The sequence below is a fragment of the Platalea leucorodia genome (assembly GCF_965183815.1).
Source record: "Platalea leucorodia genome assembly, chromosome: 4".
Classification (NCBI taxonomy): domain Eukaryota; kingdom Metazoa; phylum Chordata; class Aves; order Pelecaniformes; family Threskiornithidae; genus Platalea; species Platalea leucorodia.
The window spans coordinates 114,704,500-114,724,530 of NC_138826.1; the positions used below are offsets into that span (position 1 = coordinate 114,704,500).

Below are 20,031 nucleotides of genomic sequence, written 5' to 3' on the forward strand. Positions count from 1 at the left end.
CATTTAACTTGCTGTTTTCATAGAGAAAAAAGAGGTTCAAAGCACAAATACAAAGATCCATCATTTGAATATCCAAATCTTGGTAGCAAAGTTTCACACCAAACTAAGAGTTGTTATGAAGCAAGCTATTAAACAAAAAAAAGTTAGTGGCTATGGTACAGTTCACACAGATTTGCTGGAGTTCTTACAAGAGCATGCTTTGAACTATTTATCCACAGAAGGTTTTTGCTTGGAGCAAGCACAGCCCCTGGCTGAGCCATCTAGTTAGAGTGGTGGACTCCAGGGCTCTGATTACACTTTTCTGCAAATCATCTCCCAGGTGGCTTACCAGTCAGAGCTAGTTCATTATTATTTTTCTGCCTCTATTTCTATAGCTGCAAAATGGGGCACTGATGTGTGTCTCTCCCATCCACCCCGATCTCCCTCCCAGCTTTGCCTCCCACTGGGATGTTTTGGTTCTGTTTTTCTTTCCATGACAAGAGCCAGCTTTCGATGCTGGAAACCTTCTCGATGAATAGGGGAGAAATTGCTTTCTGCTGTGCCTGGTCAGCACGGCAGACAGCACATGTAGTAAGCAGCAGCCGTACAGTTTGTTTGGTGCTGCAATACCACAGCCACCCACTTATTTTGTGAGACAGTTAACTGAGCAACACCGTGAGGCGATGTGTAAGCCTTGTATTAGCATTATTTGGAGTTTGTTTTGTAGCTGCATTGCAGAAGCCTCTCAGCCCCATCGCTGGGGTGACCCAGGTGAAGACCAGAAGAAGGCCTGGTCTCCTGGTGCTGGTAGAGGTGCGGGTCCAGGTGATGGACAGCCTAGAGGGATGTGTGAGGGTCTCAGTTGAGTGGGTTCAGCAAACTTGTTTATCAGTGCCAGAGGAGCACATCTGCTCGGCAGGATCAGACTTGCCTTGGTCTGCATCTACGGCTTCCTCACCATGCATATCCACTACACTAAAATAACAGTGCTGCATCCATCCTAGAGAGAGTCTTAAGGAGACTATACAAATTTCAAGATGATGGGCACTTCCTTTTCCTCTTACAAGCCTGTCTTGAGAAAAACAGCTCTTTGCTGGCCTTGGACATTGAAATGTTTTCTGTTTTGTATGTTTTCTTTGCTACTATTGTATTTCTGTCAACTAAAAGTGTAATCCTTCAGAGGCTTTCCTTCCTTCCTGAGGCTGAAGTATAGGATTTACCAAATAAATGTGCATAATATGAAATGTCAACAAGACTCCTAGCGTCAAAGAAAACTGGAAGGGACGTCAAGAAGTTATCTAGTCCTTGCTTTTGTTCAGAGACAGAAAGAATGCCACTAAAAGCACTATGGCAGTGTTTCTCAACAGGAATTCATACCTTGTCAATAGGAGTTGCAGCCTATTTTAAGAACTCTCCCAGGATCCTATATGCAATCTATGCCAGTACTTTACTTAACTAAAAAGCCATTGATCCGAATAAAACCTCTCAGCCTTGCTATCACACTTTATAAATGCTGCAGACTGAGCAGTCGGGAAAAAATTGGGATTATTTTGTGCAAAAAGACCTTATTTTTGCAGTGCAAATTTCTTCCTTAGCGGATTTTCTCTGTTAGGAGGAATGTGTTTGGTTGTATGTGTGCGGTATGCATTTTTAGACACTTCTGATGACCTCCAGGCCACAGTGACACATAGCACAGGTGCTCTCTGGATCATGGAGAGATCTCCCCTGGGTTTGGCCGTGCAGGGCTGTTTGCATCACCCTGACTTTTGGAGCGACTGGTAGGATGTAGTTGCTGCACACACTCAGAGCAAAAATGGAAAATCTCTCTTACGACTTCTGTAGCACAGACAGAAGATGGAGTTGTAGCATCCCCACAAGGATACTAGTCAGGCCAAATACAGACAAAATTCAACCAGTTTGGGAAAAGCTGTTTCTAAACGTCATGAAACAATTAAACCCTGGTAGAAATCCTATAAAAGTAAACTCAGATTTTCCAAAGCCTTAAGACAGCTCTTTTTTGTGTTGTCTTGCCTGGATAGACCATATTTTGCAGAAGGTATTAAAAATGATCTTGTTAGCATGTTTTGAGAGAAGAAGTGACAGATTAGATCAAATGAAGGAGGTGTTTTTAACACTCCTTGATAAATAGCCGTTAAAATGAGTACTGATGAAAGCTGTTCAGAGCATGCATAGCTGTTCAGATAAAATCCTCTGCACTCCGGAACAGAAAGACAGAAAGAGATTTTAATACAGTTTAATATGTAAAAAGGTTAAGTTAATGTCACATTTTTCCCTTGCTGTTTGCCTTTCTTCTATTCTCATTGGTCAATATGCAGGAACTGTCTTGTATTAATGTAACCTTTTCTGTATTTTAGTCGATTAAAATATTTTTTCTCTGTAGGCAGTGTGTAGCTGATTTGATAGTTCCCACTTTTAATATAAAACCTTATGTGCAAATAACTTGGGAAAGCTTAAAAAAGGCCAGCATCTTTGCTATGTGACTGAAGGAGGGGGGAGAAACAAGTTTGTGAAAATTAGGCACTCTGAATTTTACATCAGAAGGTGTGAGACCAGAGTTAAAATGAATAGTTGCAGGAGCAGCGGGTTAATTGTGTTCCATGCGTTTGTGTCTTGTGGCTGACTGGTGCATAACTGAATTACACTGCCTTTGCAGCACAAGCCCAGCTCTGATTAGATAAGAAAAACAACACAGAAGAAAAAAGTTGCCAACGCTCTTACCCTGGGAAAAGCTTCAGTTAGACTTTACTGGGGAATTCACACCAAGGAGAAAACCTTGACTGAGGAGTGGTTCCCCATGTGTCTAATAAGGTACAAATTCCTATTCTTATTATTTTTTTTTCTGCAGTTAAACATTTATAACCTCCCCTTCCTTCCCCTTGCTGATGTAGATTCTCTGACGTCTGATATGGGAGGAAACCATGCTTTCTCACTGTCCAGGCATTCAAATGTGCTCGGTCTCTCCTCGGTTAGCTTGGGTTCCGAGAGTATCCCCAGCAGTACTGTCTAGACAGTTATCCCCCATTTTACATTGTGCATCTGATTTCTCGGCCCTAAACTGAGCACAGTGCACCTTGATGAATTTTATCAGATTGACTGCTTTAGTATAAAATTTTCTTTTTGAAATCTAAGTCAGTTCCTCAAAGTTCTTTTAAGCCATCTATGAATAATGACATCTTGGCATCAGCAAATTTTATTTTATTATTTATCAATAGGTCTCCAATTATTAAGAAAATTATTGAATCAAGCTGGTTTCACCCCAGACCCCTTAGAACCACACTTGTAATTTCACACTTGTAATTACTATTCAGGAGCAAACCATTCAGAGCAGCCTTTGAGAGGGATTATTTTCAGTAACCACATTACAGTGATTCCACCTAAAGTCTATTTCCCTATCCTGTTTCTGTGAATTTCATACAAGGTGGTGTTCCAAGGTGAAAAGATGCCTCATACATTCTCCTTCCCCTTTTTCCACAAAGAAATCAAAATGAAAATCAGAACTAAGAAATGAAAATTAGACTGATATGACAAGACTCGCTTTCCACAATTTACATGTTGGTAGATTTTTTCAACTTTTTGATAACTTGACACAGATTATTTCTGAGAATGAAAGTTAAAGGAACTTTCTCTATTATTTGACTTTAAAAATAGAGAAACATGTTTTTATTTTTCTAGTCTGCTACTAACTTTCTTGTCCTCCATGAATTCTTGGATGTAATTACTAATAATCTAGAAATTAGTCATTAAGCATACACAAACATCAGCAGGTTCAGTTGACTTAAATCTAAGTATGCTTTAAGCAGTTTTCTCCTTATTCGGATTTATACTAATTTCTCTTTGTTGAAGTCGATGTAGTAGGTTCATGGTCCTTCTGAACATCTCAATGAAGACTGATACAAAGAAAGCACTGAATATTTCAGCCTTCTCCACATTCTCAGCAAGCAACAGACCTCTTTTTTCCTGATCTTTAGATTCCTTTTAATATATTTATGTCACCTTTTCTTGTTACCTTTTATACTTTCCTTGCAGACTGCTTGGATATCATTCTGACACATTTAATCTTCCCTCTGCATCTAGCGGGACACCAGCCACCTAACAGGTGTTGCAGCATCAAGCTTTGAGTGTCTAAATGTTTTATTGGGTATGACCCTGTGGCATTAGTTCCTTTCATGGAAAGTGACATATTTGAATATCAGACCATTATTTTAAGAGGCATTTCAGCAAGCTGCCTTCTGTGGAGATATAAAGCTTTTCAGATGAAACATCAGAATATTTTAAAAGATAAACTTCAATGTAGCAACATTATCATTGTGCATGGCATTTAGGTCCACTGTCATTTTACTTTATGGATTTCATTTTTGTCAAGAAATTAACAGGAAAAACAATTCCCCACATCTGGAGAGTTAGCCGTCCCTAAAATACCTTCAGCTCCCATGCCATTCAGGTACAATTTTTGCCTGACAGCCTGAAAGGACGCACGCATCCTAATCACCAAGTTTTAAATCCACAAATAGCAAGGAAAAAGTTTGCGAGTGCAGCCCTTGAAATCTAATATTTTAATTTCACAAAGCCACAGACTGCCTTCGGCTCAAGGTGTCATTACACAGGATCCGTGCGCGGAGCTGTAATGAATGCATCCCTTCGCAAGGCTGGCAGCTGTTTGCTGGCCAGTCATGCGAAACGAACCGATGGACCCCTTCCCACTCCCAACAGGCTGGCCCTGCATCGCGCGACACCCCCCAACTGGCATCAGCTCTGATTTGTAACCTTTCTGGCAGTCTTCAGCAAAGACTACAAAGCCGGAGTGATCGGCCTCCGCACCGTCCAGACGTTCCCACCAGCTTAATGTTGAAGCGCGTTGGCAAGACAGCCTGGGAAGCTTGCATGGCTGCTGCCTGAGCTGTATTTATTCTGAAGAAACACGCTCTTTGCAGCTATGAATCTGGCAATTTTACACACATTGATTTTGCATTGTGTTTCTTTCTTCCCACAGAACATGGCCCTGGCTGAATTTCCATGCTGCTTGGGATAAATGCCTACCCAAACCCACCGGTTCTCCTCCTGACCCGATGGCATTTGATACAGAGAATGGTCCTCTATTATATTCTTACAATGTGCAAGCACAAAGTAAACACTGAATGCTTCTCCCTCCCGTAATGTTTTTAAAGTTGACTATTAATGATTTAAATGTAATTATGAAAGTAGTTTGTGTGTATGGGAAATGTCTCTTAAAAAAATCTGTTTCAGTTCAAGTTAATTCAGACGCTCCATCCGTGCGTAAGAACAACTGAGCTATAAAATTGGGCAGCATGTTTTCTGGCAATAATGAGTAGATAATATTCCTAAGGAGTGTTTAAGTGACATCACTATTGATAGGTTAATCAGAAAGAAAATTGTAAAGCTTCTCCGAGTCATTAGAATAAAGTGCCTCTAGTACATGTGAGTTTAGCTGCGGAGTCTTTGTTCTGGCCATATTTTATAGTAATTATTACCTGTCTTATTAAAAAAAGCCAACCATACATATAAACAGAATTTCAGAAACAGGCTAAATCAGAGGGAAATACATATAGCTTTAATGTAGTAAAGAGTTTTTTCCTTGCTCAAATGTACTTTTAAACTACTGTGTACATTTGCCTCCATCAATGTGTAAGAAATGGTCTCTAAGCAGGTGTATAGTTCCCGGTTGCACAAAGTGAAATTACTTGTGTATGCACATTTTCATTCCATGTTAAATGCGGAAATCTAATGATAAAAACAGCCTCAAATGATTTGTGCAGAGGGCATTGCTATCTGTCATTTTATTAATGTATTTTATAATTAAACCTCAGGAAAGTGACTAATTACATTTAATTCCTTTTATATGGGCATTCTGTTTTTATAACCAAAATATTTTTTGCATATTATTTGTTGCTGTTGTTATTGTTAATGAGTCCAAAAGGCTGAGAGGTTGCCTGTACTTGGAGACCAAATAGCAACTCCAGAATATCTGTTTTGGTGAGTTTCCAAGTACTGTCAAGCCCTAATATCATTGCCTGGAGTTAGGCACAGGTTGGATATCTGCTGTGCAAATTTCCTCATGGCAGAGAATCTGTACTGCCTGGAAATCCCAGGTGTAATGTGTGGCCTGAGCAAAGCTACAGGATATTTCTAGTCTTGGACTCCTTTCAGTGCATTTTAGGTATGTGGGCTTGGGTGTCTCAGTAGGACACATGGCATTTCTCTCTGGAGGAATTACACTAACGTAACCCATGCCACTTTTGAAGCAACCACCCATGAAGGTTTAGAGTCACAAACTCTTTTTTTCTGTGGCCAAGCAGCTGTTTAAGCAGCTGTGGCTTCTTACCCCTGGAAACGCCTGGCTCCTTGTTCACGCAGCAACCTGCTCTTGCCTCCTGCCCAAAAGGTGAGGGCATGCTGCGGGGCAGAGAGGGGCCGTAGGACATGGACTGGGCTGGTGCAGAGCACGAAATGGCTTTCACACCACTCCTCAGCTGGTGATCTAGCTTTTTTTTCTTTTCACTTTTTCACATTTTCCTGAGAAAGGGAGAAACATTAGAAGTGCTATTACAGAAAGAGTGCTTGGAAAGTGGAAAATGTGCATGACTGAGTGTCTGCGGAGAATGGGGAGTGCAGGAGAGAGAAATGGAGTTTGCAGTGGTGGGTGGCTAACAAGATAGCAAAGTGGACTTCTGGTACTACAGTAGACTTGAAGTCTTCTGCACCACTGCTGCAAAATAATCCATGTATATGTTAATTAAAGGTGTCAAAGATAAAAGGAAAATTCATTATCCTACTGGAGTTAATTGATATACCATTACTTTTTTTAAATAGAGCTAGGATGACTCAGTGTAGCATAATGTAATATTAATAGCATGTACTTCACCACTACAATCATGGATGGAACCAATAGAGACTGTTAAAAAGGAAGAAGAAAATTTTCTGGAATCTTCTTGATGGTCTCAGACAGTTCCCACTAGGCAAGAGCAGAGCAAGTTCAAGATTTCACAAGCCGATTTTATAGATACTACATAGAAGCCTGGGCATAAGCATTCATGGAGACTGCTTCATCCAAAGTTGCATCCAAACAGCAAAACAGAAAAGAACATAAACTCTGACAAGTTAAACATAAAGCCACAAAAAGATTTTGAGGAGGAAAAACGCTAAAATGTAAGAGCTAAGAATATGCTTTCAAACATACCAGAGCTGCAGAGCCTGCCGGAGAACCAAGATTTCAAAAGATAGTTTGGGCGCAAGGTAGAAAACACTGCAGAAAAAAGTTAGACGAATTCTTTGCATCAATGTTCACTAAAGGGGAGGGCAGTAAATCTGCAGAGGGTCTGCTCATCACAGGGGTAAGTCTGAGGAGCTGGCTCCAATAGCAGGGTCAGTGGCAAAGATTTTAGAATAAACTGATGAAATGGATAGTAGGAAACCACCAGAAGTAGATGGCATTCATCCTCGATTCTAAAGGAATTTGGATATGAAACTGCTGAACTAGTAACTGCAGGATGTAATCTACTGCCTAAATCAGTAAATTGCTGAGTAGCAGAGGAATGGGAAGTGGCAAGTGTGACACCAGTCTTTAAGGATGGTCCTGGAAAGTAACCAAGTGAGTCTCATGTTCAATTGAGCAGGTGGAAGGAAGCAATAAGGATGGTGAGGGCTAGCTGGCACATGGATAATGATGATATAGTGGGGAAGGGTCAGTGTGGCTGTTGTAGAGGGAAGCCATTCCTCACAGATCTATTGCAGGTCACTGAAGCTGTCAATGACTGCATAGATAAATGTGATCTGGTTAGTATACTGACATTTTCAGAAAGCTTTTAACAGTAAAGCCTTCAGTTAATGCTCTGCTGTGGGATGAGAAAGAATAACGTCTTCAAGGTAAGAGATTAAATTCTAGGGAAAAAATGCTTTAAATAAGTGGTCAATTTTCACAATCGAAAGACCTTACCATAGTGATTATTCTGTTCTGCATATTTGTAAATGGCATGGTGAAAAGGTTGAAGATTGGGGTGATAAGGTTTGCAGGCAACACAATACCATGCAGGATTGTCAAATCAAAATGTAAAGTTAAAAGCTGTAAAAAGATAGCACGATATTGTGTGTTAAAGCAGCAGGTGAAATTCATTGGTGTTAAGTGCTAAGCTGTAAGTACAGTACACATGGAAAATTACATACACAATCACTCTAAATTAACCATTACCCCTGAAGAGGCAGATCTCACAGTCATTGCGGTTAGCTCGCTGAAAATGTCAGCTCAGTCAAAAAAGCAAACAGAATATTAACCGTTAGGGAAAGAATAGAGAATAAAGGAGAAACCACCATTATGTCATTTAGGAGCACCAATATCTTGAAAATGACAGATTGTTCTGGTGCTTCCACCTCCAAATGAATGTGATAGACTGAGAAATGGCCACTGAGGCTGGTCAAGGGTAAAGAACAGCTCCCTTATGAGGCAAGACAGAATTTACTGGTAAGCTTCAGTGGGAAAAAGGTGGATATGATGTAGGTCGATAGAACAAGGAATGATACGGAGAATGAGGAAGAAATCATAAGATTATTATGTTGTAGCTACAAACAAAATAAGGATTTTTTTTCAAACAATGCAAACATTTAGCTTTGGAATCCATTGATATAGTAGATCAGGAATGTCAAAAGCAGGGCAAATTCAAATAAATGGTTAAAAATAGTCCTAGATACTAAATATGAAAATTCCAGCATAAAAAAAAAAATCTGTAAACTGCCCATTGCCAGGGGCTTGGATGTTGTTATACCCAGTGAAGAATCATTTCATACTTGTCCTATATTCCTTTCCTAGCCATCCTCTACTTGTCCTTGTTGGAGTGAGGATACTGGGCTGGGTACGCTATAGGAATGGGTCTAATATCTGTATCCTTTTACCTTCATAGGTGATCTATCCCAATTTCTGCTTGTTGTGGCTTGGGAAAACACAGAAGAGAGGCTGCCTCTGTCATTCCTGTTGCTGGACAAAATGTTTCAGATATCAGAGCAGCATCATTTGGTGTGTTCATTTTTTTCTAACATTCTTCGTTCTTAAATTTTTAAGGGCTAATTAATTTTTTAGACCTGAAAACTTTTATAAATCCTCCATGAAATACAGATTTAAATATGGTGCCTGCCTGCCAAATTAGTATTTTATTCTTAAAATTTCATACTAAACCATTTTTAGCAAGATTATTAACTCATTCTTTTTCATAGCTGGCTTGAAGGATTTTGCTATTAGGCATAGAGTTACAAGGACTCTATGAATGCATCAAATTGAGTACATTTTTGCAAGAATGATGTTAATTACATGTGTGAGAGGAATATTCTTTCTCCTTACCTTTCTGCAAACAAATTCTAAAAACCATACACAGCTCTTTGGAGAAATGCTGAATAACAGTTCACCTACAGTTAATTCGCTCTTGATTTATTATCTTTTACACTGTCAAAATATATTCAAGATCCCTGAGGACCTCAGTTTGCATTTTTTTGTTGTGCAGACACAAGAATGTTGATCAGCTTTATGTCTGCATGTCAATATATTCTTCCTTGAGTTCTGCCAATGACGCTAACCCAGCATTGAGCTCCTCTTGCCACAGGCTGGTATACAGCTCATGTGCTCAAGTATCCCAGCTGAATTCCCAGAGTTCAGATCAATCACACCCAGTCTCACTACAACAGAGATTGGACAGTGATGTATGTAGTAGGGAATTGGTGTGTGAATGAGATTACCCCAAAGGGATATGCAGTTCGGTGGGAAAGCATAGCTAACATCTTCCTGTACTGTTCAGATGGATCACAAATCACAGAATAAATGGATGGGGCTAAGAATATCTTTGTCTTTGTGCTCCATTGTAATGACAGTGTTGACATTCACTGAATACTTACTATGAAGGTAAGATTTATATTGCAGCATAAAGTAAGCCAGGTATGTCGGAGGTTTTAAGAGTAAGTGCTACTTATGTAGAAAAGATTGGCTACTTAACTGACATGAATCACTCTGTAGGCATTTGTCTTTCAAATGTGTGCACAAGACCTTAGTCAAACAGAGGCTGGTGGAGCACTGTATGCTCCTGGAACGTTCTTCTGTCCCTTATGTATGGGCATAACATCAATATTTTATATCTAAATATTAGTAACTTTTCAGTGGGGTTTCTGATGGCCTTTGCAAGCTCTCACTCATGTCAAGTGCTCAGCAGCTGACTCCCTACTGCTCTCAGCACACTGCCTGGGGAAAACCTTTTTGGCTCTTAGGACCTACCACTACTCATTCCACTTTTATGCTTGCTGTGACTAGAGTAAACTTCACAGAACCATTTATGTTGGAAAAGACCTTTAAGATCATCTGTTCCAACCCTAAACCTAACACTGCCAAGTCCACCACTAAACCATGGCCCTAAGCACCACATCTACACATCTTTTAAATACCTCCAGGGACGGGGACTCAACCACTTCCATGGGCAGCCTGTTCCAATGTCTGACTACCCTCTCAGTGAAGAAGTTTTTCCTAATATCCTATCTAAACTTCCCCTGGTACAACTTGAGGCTGTTTCCTCTTGTCCTATCCCTTGTTACTTGGGAGAAGAGACCGACCCCCACCTCACTACAACCTCCTTTCAAGTAGTTGTAGAGAGCAATAAGGTCGCCCCTCAGCCTCCTCTTCTCCAGGCTAAACAACCCCAGCTCCCTCAGCTGCTTCTCATAAGACTTGTGCTCTAGACCCTTCACTAGCTTTGTTGCTCTTCTCTGGACCACGCTCCAGCACCTCAGTGTCCTTGTGGTGAGGGGCCCAAAACTGAACACAGTATTCAAGGTGCAGCCTCACCAGTGCCGAGTACAGGGGGACAATCTCTTCCCTGGTCCTGGTGGCCACACTGTTTCTGATACAAGCCAGGATGCTATTGGCCTTCTTGGTTACCTGTGCACGCTGCTGGCTCATATTCAGCCGGCTGTGGACCAGCACCCCCAGGTCCTTTTCCGCCAGGCAGCTTTCCAGTCACTCTTCCCCAAGCAAGAGGCTTTCCAACAGCAACATCCACTTTTCTCCAATATTCTGAAGATAGGACTTCACTGCCTTTTAAGACCTGGAGATTTGCATGAGTCACTCAGCAGTATATCTCAAACTCTTCAGCTTTCTTTCTGATCCAAAAGAGGAGTGCAAAGTTTGCTGTCGCAAAAATTAAGGATTATGCTGGCCAATCCTTGGTTTATTTTTGGATACAGTGATTGCCCTAAATGTTTGTAAGAAGGTCATGACTGATCAAGCCATTCTTGCCTTCTTCCCATTTCCTTGCTGCAGCTTTCTTGATTGCATAAAGAAACATCTATATCTGTCATCTACTATCTCTACTGTGTGACAACTGCTTGCCATCTATTTTTAATACTTTTTGCTCTAATCACCGTCAAGCTGAGCTGAGCTACTTCTTGCTTGCTGTACTTACTGACTGCAACTTCAGGTGTATTCCACTGCAGACTGTAAGAAGCAACCCTTTGATGTGGGGTTAATCAACGATGGAGCACCCCAAACAGACACTCTACTCTTCATTAACAAGAAATCTAGGAGAGGCTCTATACCAGTGAGGAGCCAATGCAAACTGTGGGGTCTGCACGGCAACAGGCTCTTAAAGATTTCCATTTACTGTAGAGTAAAAAATCGTTCGTTCTTCCTTTTCAGCTTTTATTGGATAGTCTCTGACAGGAAACAATCAGGCTTGTTGATGATCAGTCCTTTTTTATATTTACCCCTTTCTTTTGGCAACAGGACTACAAAAAGCTGAGATAGCCCTGTAGAGACTCTGTTCTGGAGGGACTGAAGAAATATAGCAGTAATGCATGGAGAGCGGAATCACAAAGATTAGGGCAAGGTCCCTGTGCGTGAAGCTACAGGAACTGTATGTGATTTCTGGTACAAAGTTTGGCTGTGGAATGGGAATCTCACAAAACTGTGCATGTGGCAGCCCAGCCGTTTCCGCTTGGATTTTGTCTTCTCTGAGATGCAAGAAAACAGCTACTAAAAATACATTTTAAAAAAAATAATGATACTTTACACACGATGATATGGACTTAAAAGAAGTGTCTGTGGAAGCTGTATTATGTTCAAGCCTCAGACAGGGAATGATTCCTTAATTGGTGGAAACGGATTACTTTGATCTTTTAAAAACCTAGAAATCAAGGTCTGCTAAAAACAGATACAGTGATAAAGTGACTAGATGAACACCAAGCTAAACGTGTGTAACAATAAACAATCAGGAAAGCTGAAATCGAAAAATCCCATGATGAACACAGAAGAAAAACACTTCTGTTTTGCATGGCATAAAAGCCTTTCCAGACACTGTAGGGACATAACTAACTGAAGCTGCTCTGAACTTTGCCTGCTTTTCAGCTCTGCCTATCTATCCACTGAACTCAGAATAGCTCAAGTGATTTCTGGGTGCCTGACTTGAGACGTTCAGGAGTGTCCTGCTCCAGGGAGATAGGTTTATACTCCCTTGTTAAACTCCACTGTAGGTTTATATTCCCTTGTTAAACTCCAGTTATACAGTTTACAGAGCCCAGATAGACAGCTGCCTACACACTGCCTATTCCTTTGAGAAGCCTGAAGAGTTAAGTCTTGATCCTAATTAATTTCTCCTGGGAGACATAATTAGCAATAACCAATTATTACATGACACCCTACTGTTTAGAAGCCTGGCCTCTAGGCTTTTCAAAGGGGGCTTAAAATTATACCTCCTATGGCTCAAGAGAGGGCTTTAATATCAGGTTATGAGTTTCATAGGCACTCTGTCCCTCTTACTGCAGACATGAATGCACAAGTCATGTTATCAGAAGGAAAAAACTAGAAGTTGCCTGACCTTGTATTTAGGACACTTACAAAGAGGGAAATGTCAGTTTTGCATGCTGTTGAATGCTCATACCTGGCTTTTGACAGCAGTTTCAAATGCAATGGTTATGCCTTCCATGATTTGAAACTAATTCTGTTTCCTTCCACGTAAGAGTCAGGGTCCCTCTTGTCTGCCTGCCTTTTTTGACCCTTGGCTCTTGAATACTGAATTCTCTCTTTTTGCTAGGAATAATTCTTGGTGTAGGTGGATGAAGCTTCCTGAAAAACTACAAATAAGGTTCATGTGACCTCTGTTATCATAGGAAAGGACAAAATACACAAATTGTGCTAGTTTGCAGAATGCCATGAACCTATCCACAGCACCGGTTGGTCACTGTTATGAGTCTCACTGCGCTGCTCACTCAGCAAGCTAGGAAAGACCAAGTAAGGCCACACAGATTCCTATGCAACAACACCACAGAAGCTCATAATTGACACTGTAGGAGCTTGCTGTCCCTTGTGCCTGTTTTTATGTCCAGCTGTGTACAACTGAAACAAAGAGAGGGGCACAGACTGCAGGAAAAGCAACAAACGGGAGAGAATTGAAGAGTCAAAGGAGGACTGCAAAGCATGAAAGATGATACAAAATTCTGCAATGCCTGTATTTCAGATGTCTGTTCTGCAAATATGTAAGAAAAATCTACAAAAGAATGAGAAAAATAACATAGTATTAGGAGATATGAGGAAGCTAGAGATAGGGCTAACTGGTGTACATAGACTGAAAAAAATGAGTTGACAAGACAATGAAACTAGAAATGTCAGAGATGAGAAGTATGACTTTCGTGGAAGATGTGAAAAAAAGGATGTAACTCACAAAGTGACAAAATGACACAGATGCACATTGTGTATAAAAAAACCCACATTTTGCCCTCATTCTTCATGAATTTCGCATTCACTAAACCCATTTGTGCAAGACGCTCTGTATCTTTGCAGCCCTCAGCCACAGGCTCTTTGTTTGATGCTGGTTTCAATAAACATGCTGGCTGCAGGAGATATCATTCATGGCAATAAGAGATCTGTTGATCATATCTCACATGCCTAGCAAACACTACAACCATCCTTAACAATCCTCCTGAGAGCAGTCCGTAGTTCCGCATCTCTAAGGCAGGAAGGGATAGAGATCTGCAGGCAGAGCTCTGCCAGTCGTTGTCCTCAACGTGAGACAAGAATAAAATATGAGTTATCGTGAGCCTTATCTAAGTAGACCTGTAAAATTGTTGCCAGTAGTGTCTGAATCTTCAAAGGCTGTGGGGACTGTGCTCCACATTGGCTGTATTACGTTCCTCATCTCTGGTGACTGATTCAACTCAATACTATTATCACTGATTGATAGTGTACGCACCATATTCTTGCCCTACTCTGAGACCAACTGAATTTGAAACACCAACTAGTTTCAAATTTTTTTTCTGGTGTTAGGATTACTGGAGAAATGGAGCCCTGATGTGCTTAGACCTCTGCCAGTTCGGGATAAGATATCAAAGGCACTAATAATTCTCCAGACTTCTCTCATGGTTCTTTTAATACATCCTTGTCTTACAGAGCACAGACATGGTCCTATTCAGTCCTTTTTTGCCATGGTATGGACAGAGTCTTATACTTCTGGTAGTCCTTCATCCTGAAGAAGAAAGGAGGGTGGAGATAAATTTTTAGAACGCTCAGCTCTCAGCGAGTCTGTCTGTCATTTAAAGTTTTGAATAGTCATGTTTTCTTTTCTAGGCTTTTCCTTAGATCTAATGAAACTTTTCTTCATTACTCCTAAAATGTAAGATATCTTGCTTTTTGTGAAAATTCACTTAGTTTGTTGGAAGTATTTTTAGTCACGTGTTTCAAGTTCTGTAAACTTTTGCTGTGGTAGGCTTTTCAGAATTAACCATTGTAGCTTGCTCTCTGCTCAGCTGTCAGAATTAAGATCTGTATTTACTTCCAATGTGGTGATGAGGTTTCCCCCTACAGAGGTCTTCTACGATGAATCTCCATATGTCTTATCCATGAATTGCAGTAAAAATCCTGCTGAAGGTACTTGTGGTATATGACCTGACATATGGTTTTATATGAAGTTACAGAATTATGGCTGTGGCTCTCCAACACTGGTTGAGAATAGTTTACCAACCATGGAGGCAGAGGATGCATGTGAAGAAACACTTCTTCCCATAGACTTCCGTGTCCTTTGATGGTCATTTCCTTCCCATGCCTAGTGACAGACGAATCCAAGTTAAACTAGGATGTATGCACGGGCTTTCTGCAGAAGCAGAGCCTATGAGCCCAAGTAAAAGTCTCAGTGCAAGTAAAAGTGCCATGACTGAAAACAGTGTAGTAAGCCTGTGAAAGTTTTAAAACTGTTTTTAAGGGAATAATTTGTCGAACCTTAAGACATAATGTAGTGTCTATATAAGCTGGCAGAAAGGGATGCTTGAGTAAAAAAGCAATATGCTGGTGAGACTGATGAACTCTGTATGACATTAACTCAGTCTTCCACCTTTCTGGTTCCCAGAACAATTTCACAGAAAATCAAAGTAGAAAGCTCCATCAGTCATGAAGGGCAATTAAAGACTATTTTAGATCTCGTAATCCTAAAATGGGGTGTTCCTCAGTGGATTTGTTTCCAATAAAACCACAAAGTGCCTAGCATGACATTCCCAGTGGGAAGGAAGACCAGGACTTCTAATTGGAAATGGTGATGTGATAACAAACTTCATCATTAAACTTTTTTCCCCCTTCCATCAATCTTTTCAAATCTAGACAGTTCTGGTAGGGCCAGTGGAAGACCATCACTTCCAGTGCTTGCTCTATGAGTCTGTTCTCTCATCTGCTCCCAAGCTTCACTGTAAAAGCCTGAAGATCAAACTGAAAGTGTCATAAGGATGCCCTGATTTTGGTGTCACTTTCTTCATGTTTCATCACTGCCCTTTTGTTCAATTTCTCTTTGCTCCTTTTATTGGTAGATTGTATTCCTTTCATATTTTCCTTCCTCAGTAATGGATCTACTCTATTTTCTTTTAAAAGAGAGAGTTCCATACCAGTTCTTTATTTACATCTGATTTCCTATAATCTTATCTTTTACTTCTTTAAATTTGTACTCTCCATCTGTAATGCATAACACTTTTACGTGTACTTAGCCCTTAGAATCTTTTGAATGTGTGCTGTTAGACTTTTACATTTTTTAGCACCTGTCCAAGTGGAATATAGCTGTTGGGCTCATCCCATCACTATGGTATTGCAGCGCTCACTAGCAGAGTACAACATGCAGACTTCGACTTGCCTATCTGGAGCTGTCTTCAGTTAGCGACTGCATTGCTTCAATTATGCAAATTTATAAACCCACCAGTGTGGATGTAGCTCTATTACTTTAAAGTACTTTATATTCTTTTATTTCTGTAAAGTAGGGAGATTTATATCAATATGAATGTGCCTTTATCAGGGCTTTTGCTGGCTATAACTAGACTGACAACAAAATGTTATTTGTGGAATACATTTACTTATTACATCTAAATGCTTTATAGGTAACGTTTCATTATATGACCTATGATTATATGATCTATGATTCCATGTTTCATTATATGATTCAAGAGCTCAGCTGGTTTAATTTTTCTTTTCTTGGCTTGGTGAGTGGGAATAATGGTGGAGTTATGTGCATTATTTCTTTCTATAAGAATGATCTGCACCTTGTGTTACCTGCTTCATGTCTTTCTGTAAGGCTTCAGTTAAATCAAAGGCGTCTGTTCAAGGAGGAGGAAACAGGAAGCAAAACAATAATGGAGATAAGCAGATCATGAGAAGAACTATTAGCTGGAAAATGCTCCTGATAAGATCCTACCACATAAGCATGGTTTACTATACCCAGTGCTGAAAGCCTAGGAGCAGAGAATCTGATCTTTAAAGACGATGGTATGTGAAGCGAGAAGCACTGAACAGATTTTTGCATATTTTGCTATAGAGATGCACCTGTGAAACAGAGAGATACAGAACTGCAGCAAGCAGGCTGGTGGTCCCAGCCAGGAAATGGGAATGAACCTGCATTATTGACAGTGGATGTAAACTTAGGAAAGGAGATATGGGTACAGAACTCTGCTTCCTTTGCTCCTCTTCCTATATACTCTATTCCTTTCAGCAATTATTATTTTTTGTTTTGTTTTTCTATTTTTGTTTCTTGAGCTTCTGCTGTCCATCAGTTACAGGTCACCGGAGATAAAAGTCTTGCAAGTTCCAAACCCATTTGTGACTGTCAGGTTAAAATGGCTGTTAAATAGGAGAATACAACACAAGATTCAGTGACAAGGCTGGAGGGTAAAACTGATTCCAAAGAATGACACTTTTAAAGGGGAGAAAAAAACCAGTTACAACTATCTGGCCAGCATAACACTTGGCTGTGTATTGTGGCCACATCAACAAAAAAAGCTTTAAAATAAGTTATTTTAGAAAATACATTAACATTTTTCATTATAAGATACTGGGCTTTTCCTAATGAAATTGAAAAAAGCTGTGTATTTGTGTTACACACTTTGTATATTTAGCCTATTCACAGAGTGGATAGTCTGATTTTATTCTGTGGTACTGTTTTATTCAAATGATGCACATATTTTAATAGGTTAGGTTTTTTGCCTAATACAGGTTATTATTTGAAACGAACCCTCTCTAAAGGCATTGTTCTTCTGTTGTTCTGTAATCTTAGCCATATGTTTCCAAATACATGATTCCAGAGCTTATTAAAAGCAGAACTTTTCCTTCATCTTTAATCACTTTATAGCTGATAATATACATCTTGCTTATAGCTTTTCATTAAGAACAACTGACTGTGATAGTGCTACAGTAAAGGAAAGAATGAGAACACTCACCAGAGAAGATATTCTTGAGTTAAAGCTCTAGCTGCTGCATTAATTCACCTATAATTCACACAACAAATATTGTGGGAGTATTTCCCAGTTACCAGCTGCCTGCCTACTTGCCCACCTGGCTTCCTCGTCACAGGGACTTCTGATACCATTGCTCCCTTATGCAAGCTCCCAGTGCCAAGGGTTTGCACTTCATGGTATGACTGAGGATTAACTGACTTCTAAAATTCTAGCAAGTGGGCAAATTAAGAGTGATTTGCAGCATACTAAAACTCCCAAGTTACTTACAGAATGTCTCTGATTGTATATTTAGACCGATGACAATGAAGTCAAACTTGATGAGATTGTTAGCGTTGTGAAACAGAATCTGTGTAACAACCATGACATTTGCAAAATCTGCTATTACTACTGTACAGAACACAATTTCCATTGACCATCTTTATAATTAAATATTGGTTCAACAAGGCTGTACCAACTAGATACATAAACACATTTTTTATATTGACTCTTGGTAGCCTCTTTCACCAATGTTTTCTCCTCCTTTTTGTGAACTCACTATTTGGCAAGGTATCAGCAGCCCTTGATGAATTTATGCTTCTTCTTTAGCACAACTGGACAGATTAAAACCATCTATTTTTATTAGATTATTTTTCCTACACAGAACACGTATTTTTTTGTCATGGAATTTCTTAAGTGAATGCTTTTAGATTCAGTATTTGGATGTGGTGTTATTATCATTTCTACCAATACAGGACTCAAATGCACTAAGACCTATTCAGACAAATAGTGAAAACCGATCCCCACAAACAAGATGACTGAATAATATTAATAAACAAACTTAGAAAACACTATGAAGACAACTTGATTAAATTAGTAAAGTAACACAGACCAGGTCTTAGGTTTCATAGCTATCACTTTGCTTTTTGTGATTAGAGAGATAACTGTTAATTCTGCTGATATTATTATCAAAGAAATACCAAACTCTTTGTCAGAGATTTTTAAGTTGCTTAGATATGAGCGAAAGAATAAGGAGAAAAATATATAACACAGTAAAAGCTACTATCAACAAGAAGCAATACATTTATTCCACAAAGATACTACACAGACCTACTGTATGTTTCAAGTAATTTCTTCAGCTCTTCCAGGACAAGTTTATATTGTTAGAGGTGTTTGGCATTGGTTCTTTAAAACCAGATCAGAGATGAAAAAAAATGCTTTCTCTCTGACCCCATCAGCAAACATATCTGTAAAGGCTGAAAAAATTGTTACAATACATTTTACTTACCCTCATCCTTCCATTTCTTATTGCTGGTCCATCTTCTGCTAACCTCAGCACATACAAATCCATTTTGTACTCCCTTCCTCCTCGAATACTAAACCCAAACCCTTTGGCTCCTTTCTCCAAATCAACAGTGAAATAATCAAAGTCCTATATAGACAAATACAAAATGAAAGACAATTAACCATATGAATGTCATGGTATGCATTCAAGAAAACTTTAAAATACATCTCTTCAAAAGTGCAGCTATCCAATTGATATAACCAAAGCGACCTTCAAAGTATACTTCTGCACTGACAGACCTTGGCCATTTCTGAAAAAAGACTTTAGCAAAATGTAAACGCCTAAGTCTAAACCACCCTCAAAGGGCACCATCCAGCAGTTGCCTGGTACCAAAAGCTCTCTAGATGGTTTCCATATTCACCCTCAATACTTACTTGGTACCTGACTGTGAGTGTTTATGTCTATGCAAGAAGTGATGATTTGGCAAGTGAGGTAGCAGGCAGTTCCTGTATAAGCATCATCACAACTGAAAATTAGTAGGAGGAGAGACACCTCCTAAATTCCCAGCAGAACTTAACATGATCAGCAGTCCGGACTGCATGGAGTCACGAAGTGCAGCAACTCTCATCACTTTGGTTAAAACATGTGCCTTGAGGAGGAGGTGGGAGGTAGGAGATTTGAGCTTCACCCTTTCTGTGTCCTGCAGAGACTGAGATTCATCTTTCCAGTTTTTCCTTGGTGGACCCTAACTACCAGCCCTGTAGAGGGGTCTGTGTAGGAACTTGCTCTGTTGCTTCTGATCCGTTGGCAGCCAGGATTGCAAGACCCATGGGAGCAGGAGGAAAACGAGAGCAAGTTTGTATTGTACAGACCAGTGGTTAGAGAATTAAACTAGAGATGGTGAGAAACAGGCAGTTTAAGCATCTCTCTAGATACTAACAAGCATCTTGTCGGGTATGCGCATGGGGATGGAGATTTGCTATTTAAATACTGAAATGCATAAAATTTTCAGAGGGTTCTCTGGATCCCATTTAAGA

The 20,031-nt window shown here is 39.8% G+C and overlaps 1 protein-coding gene across 2 annotated transcripts in view; it reads right to left on the bottom strand.

Moving 5' to 3' along the window:
• The window catches only part of MAGI2 (membrane associated guanylate kinase, WW and PDZ domain containing 2), a gene marked incomplete at both ends in the record, with an annotated part of 752,640 nt that overhangs the window by 22,014 nt on the left and 710,595 nt on the right, over positions 1-20,031 (bottom strand). For both annotated transcript variants that reach the window (XM_082309172.1, XM_082309171.1), the window contains one exon: positions 18,998-19,141. In XM_082309172.1, the coding sequence (XP_082165298.1) occupies positions 18,998-19,141 (144 nt within the window). The remainder of the gene's footprint in view (positions 1-18,997; positions 19,142-20,031) is intronic.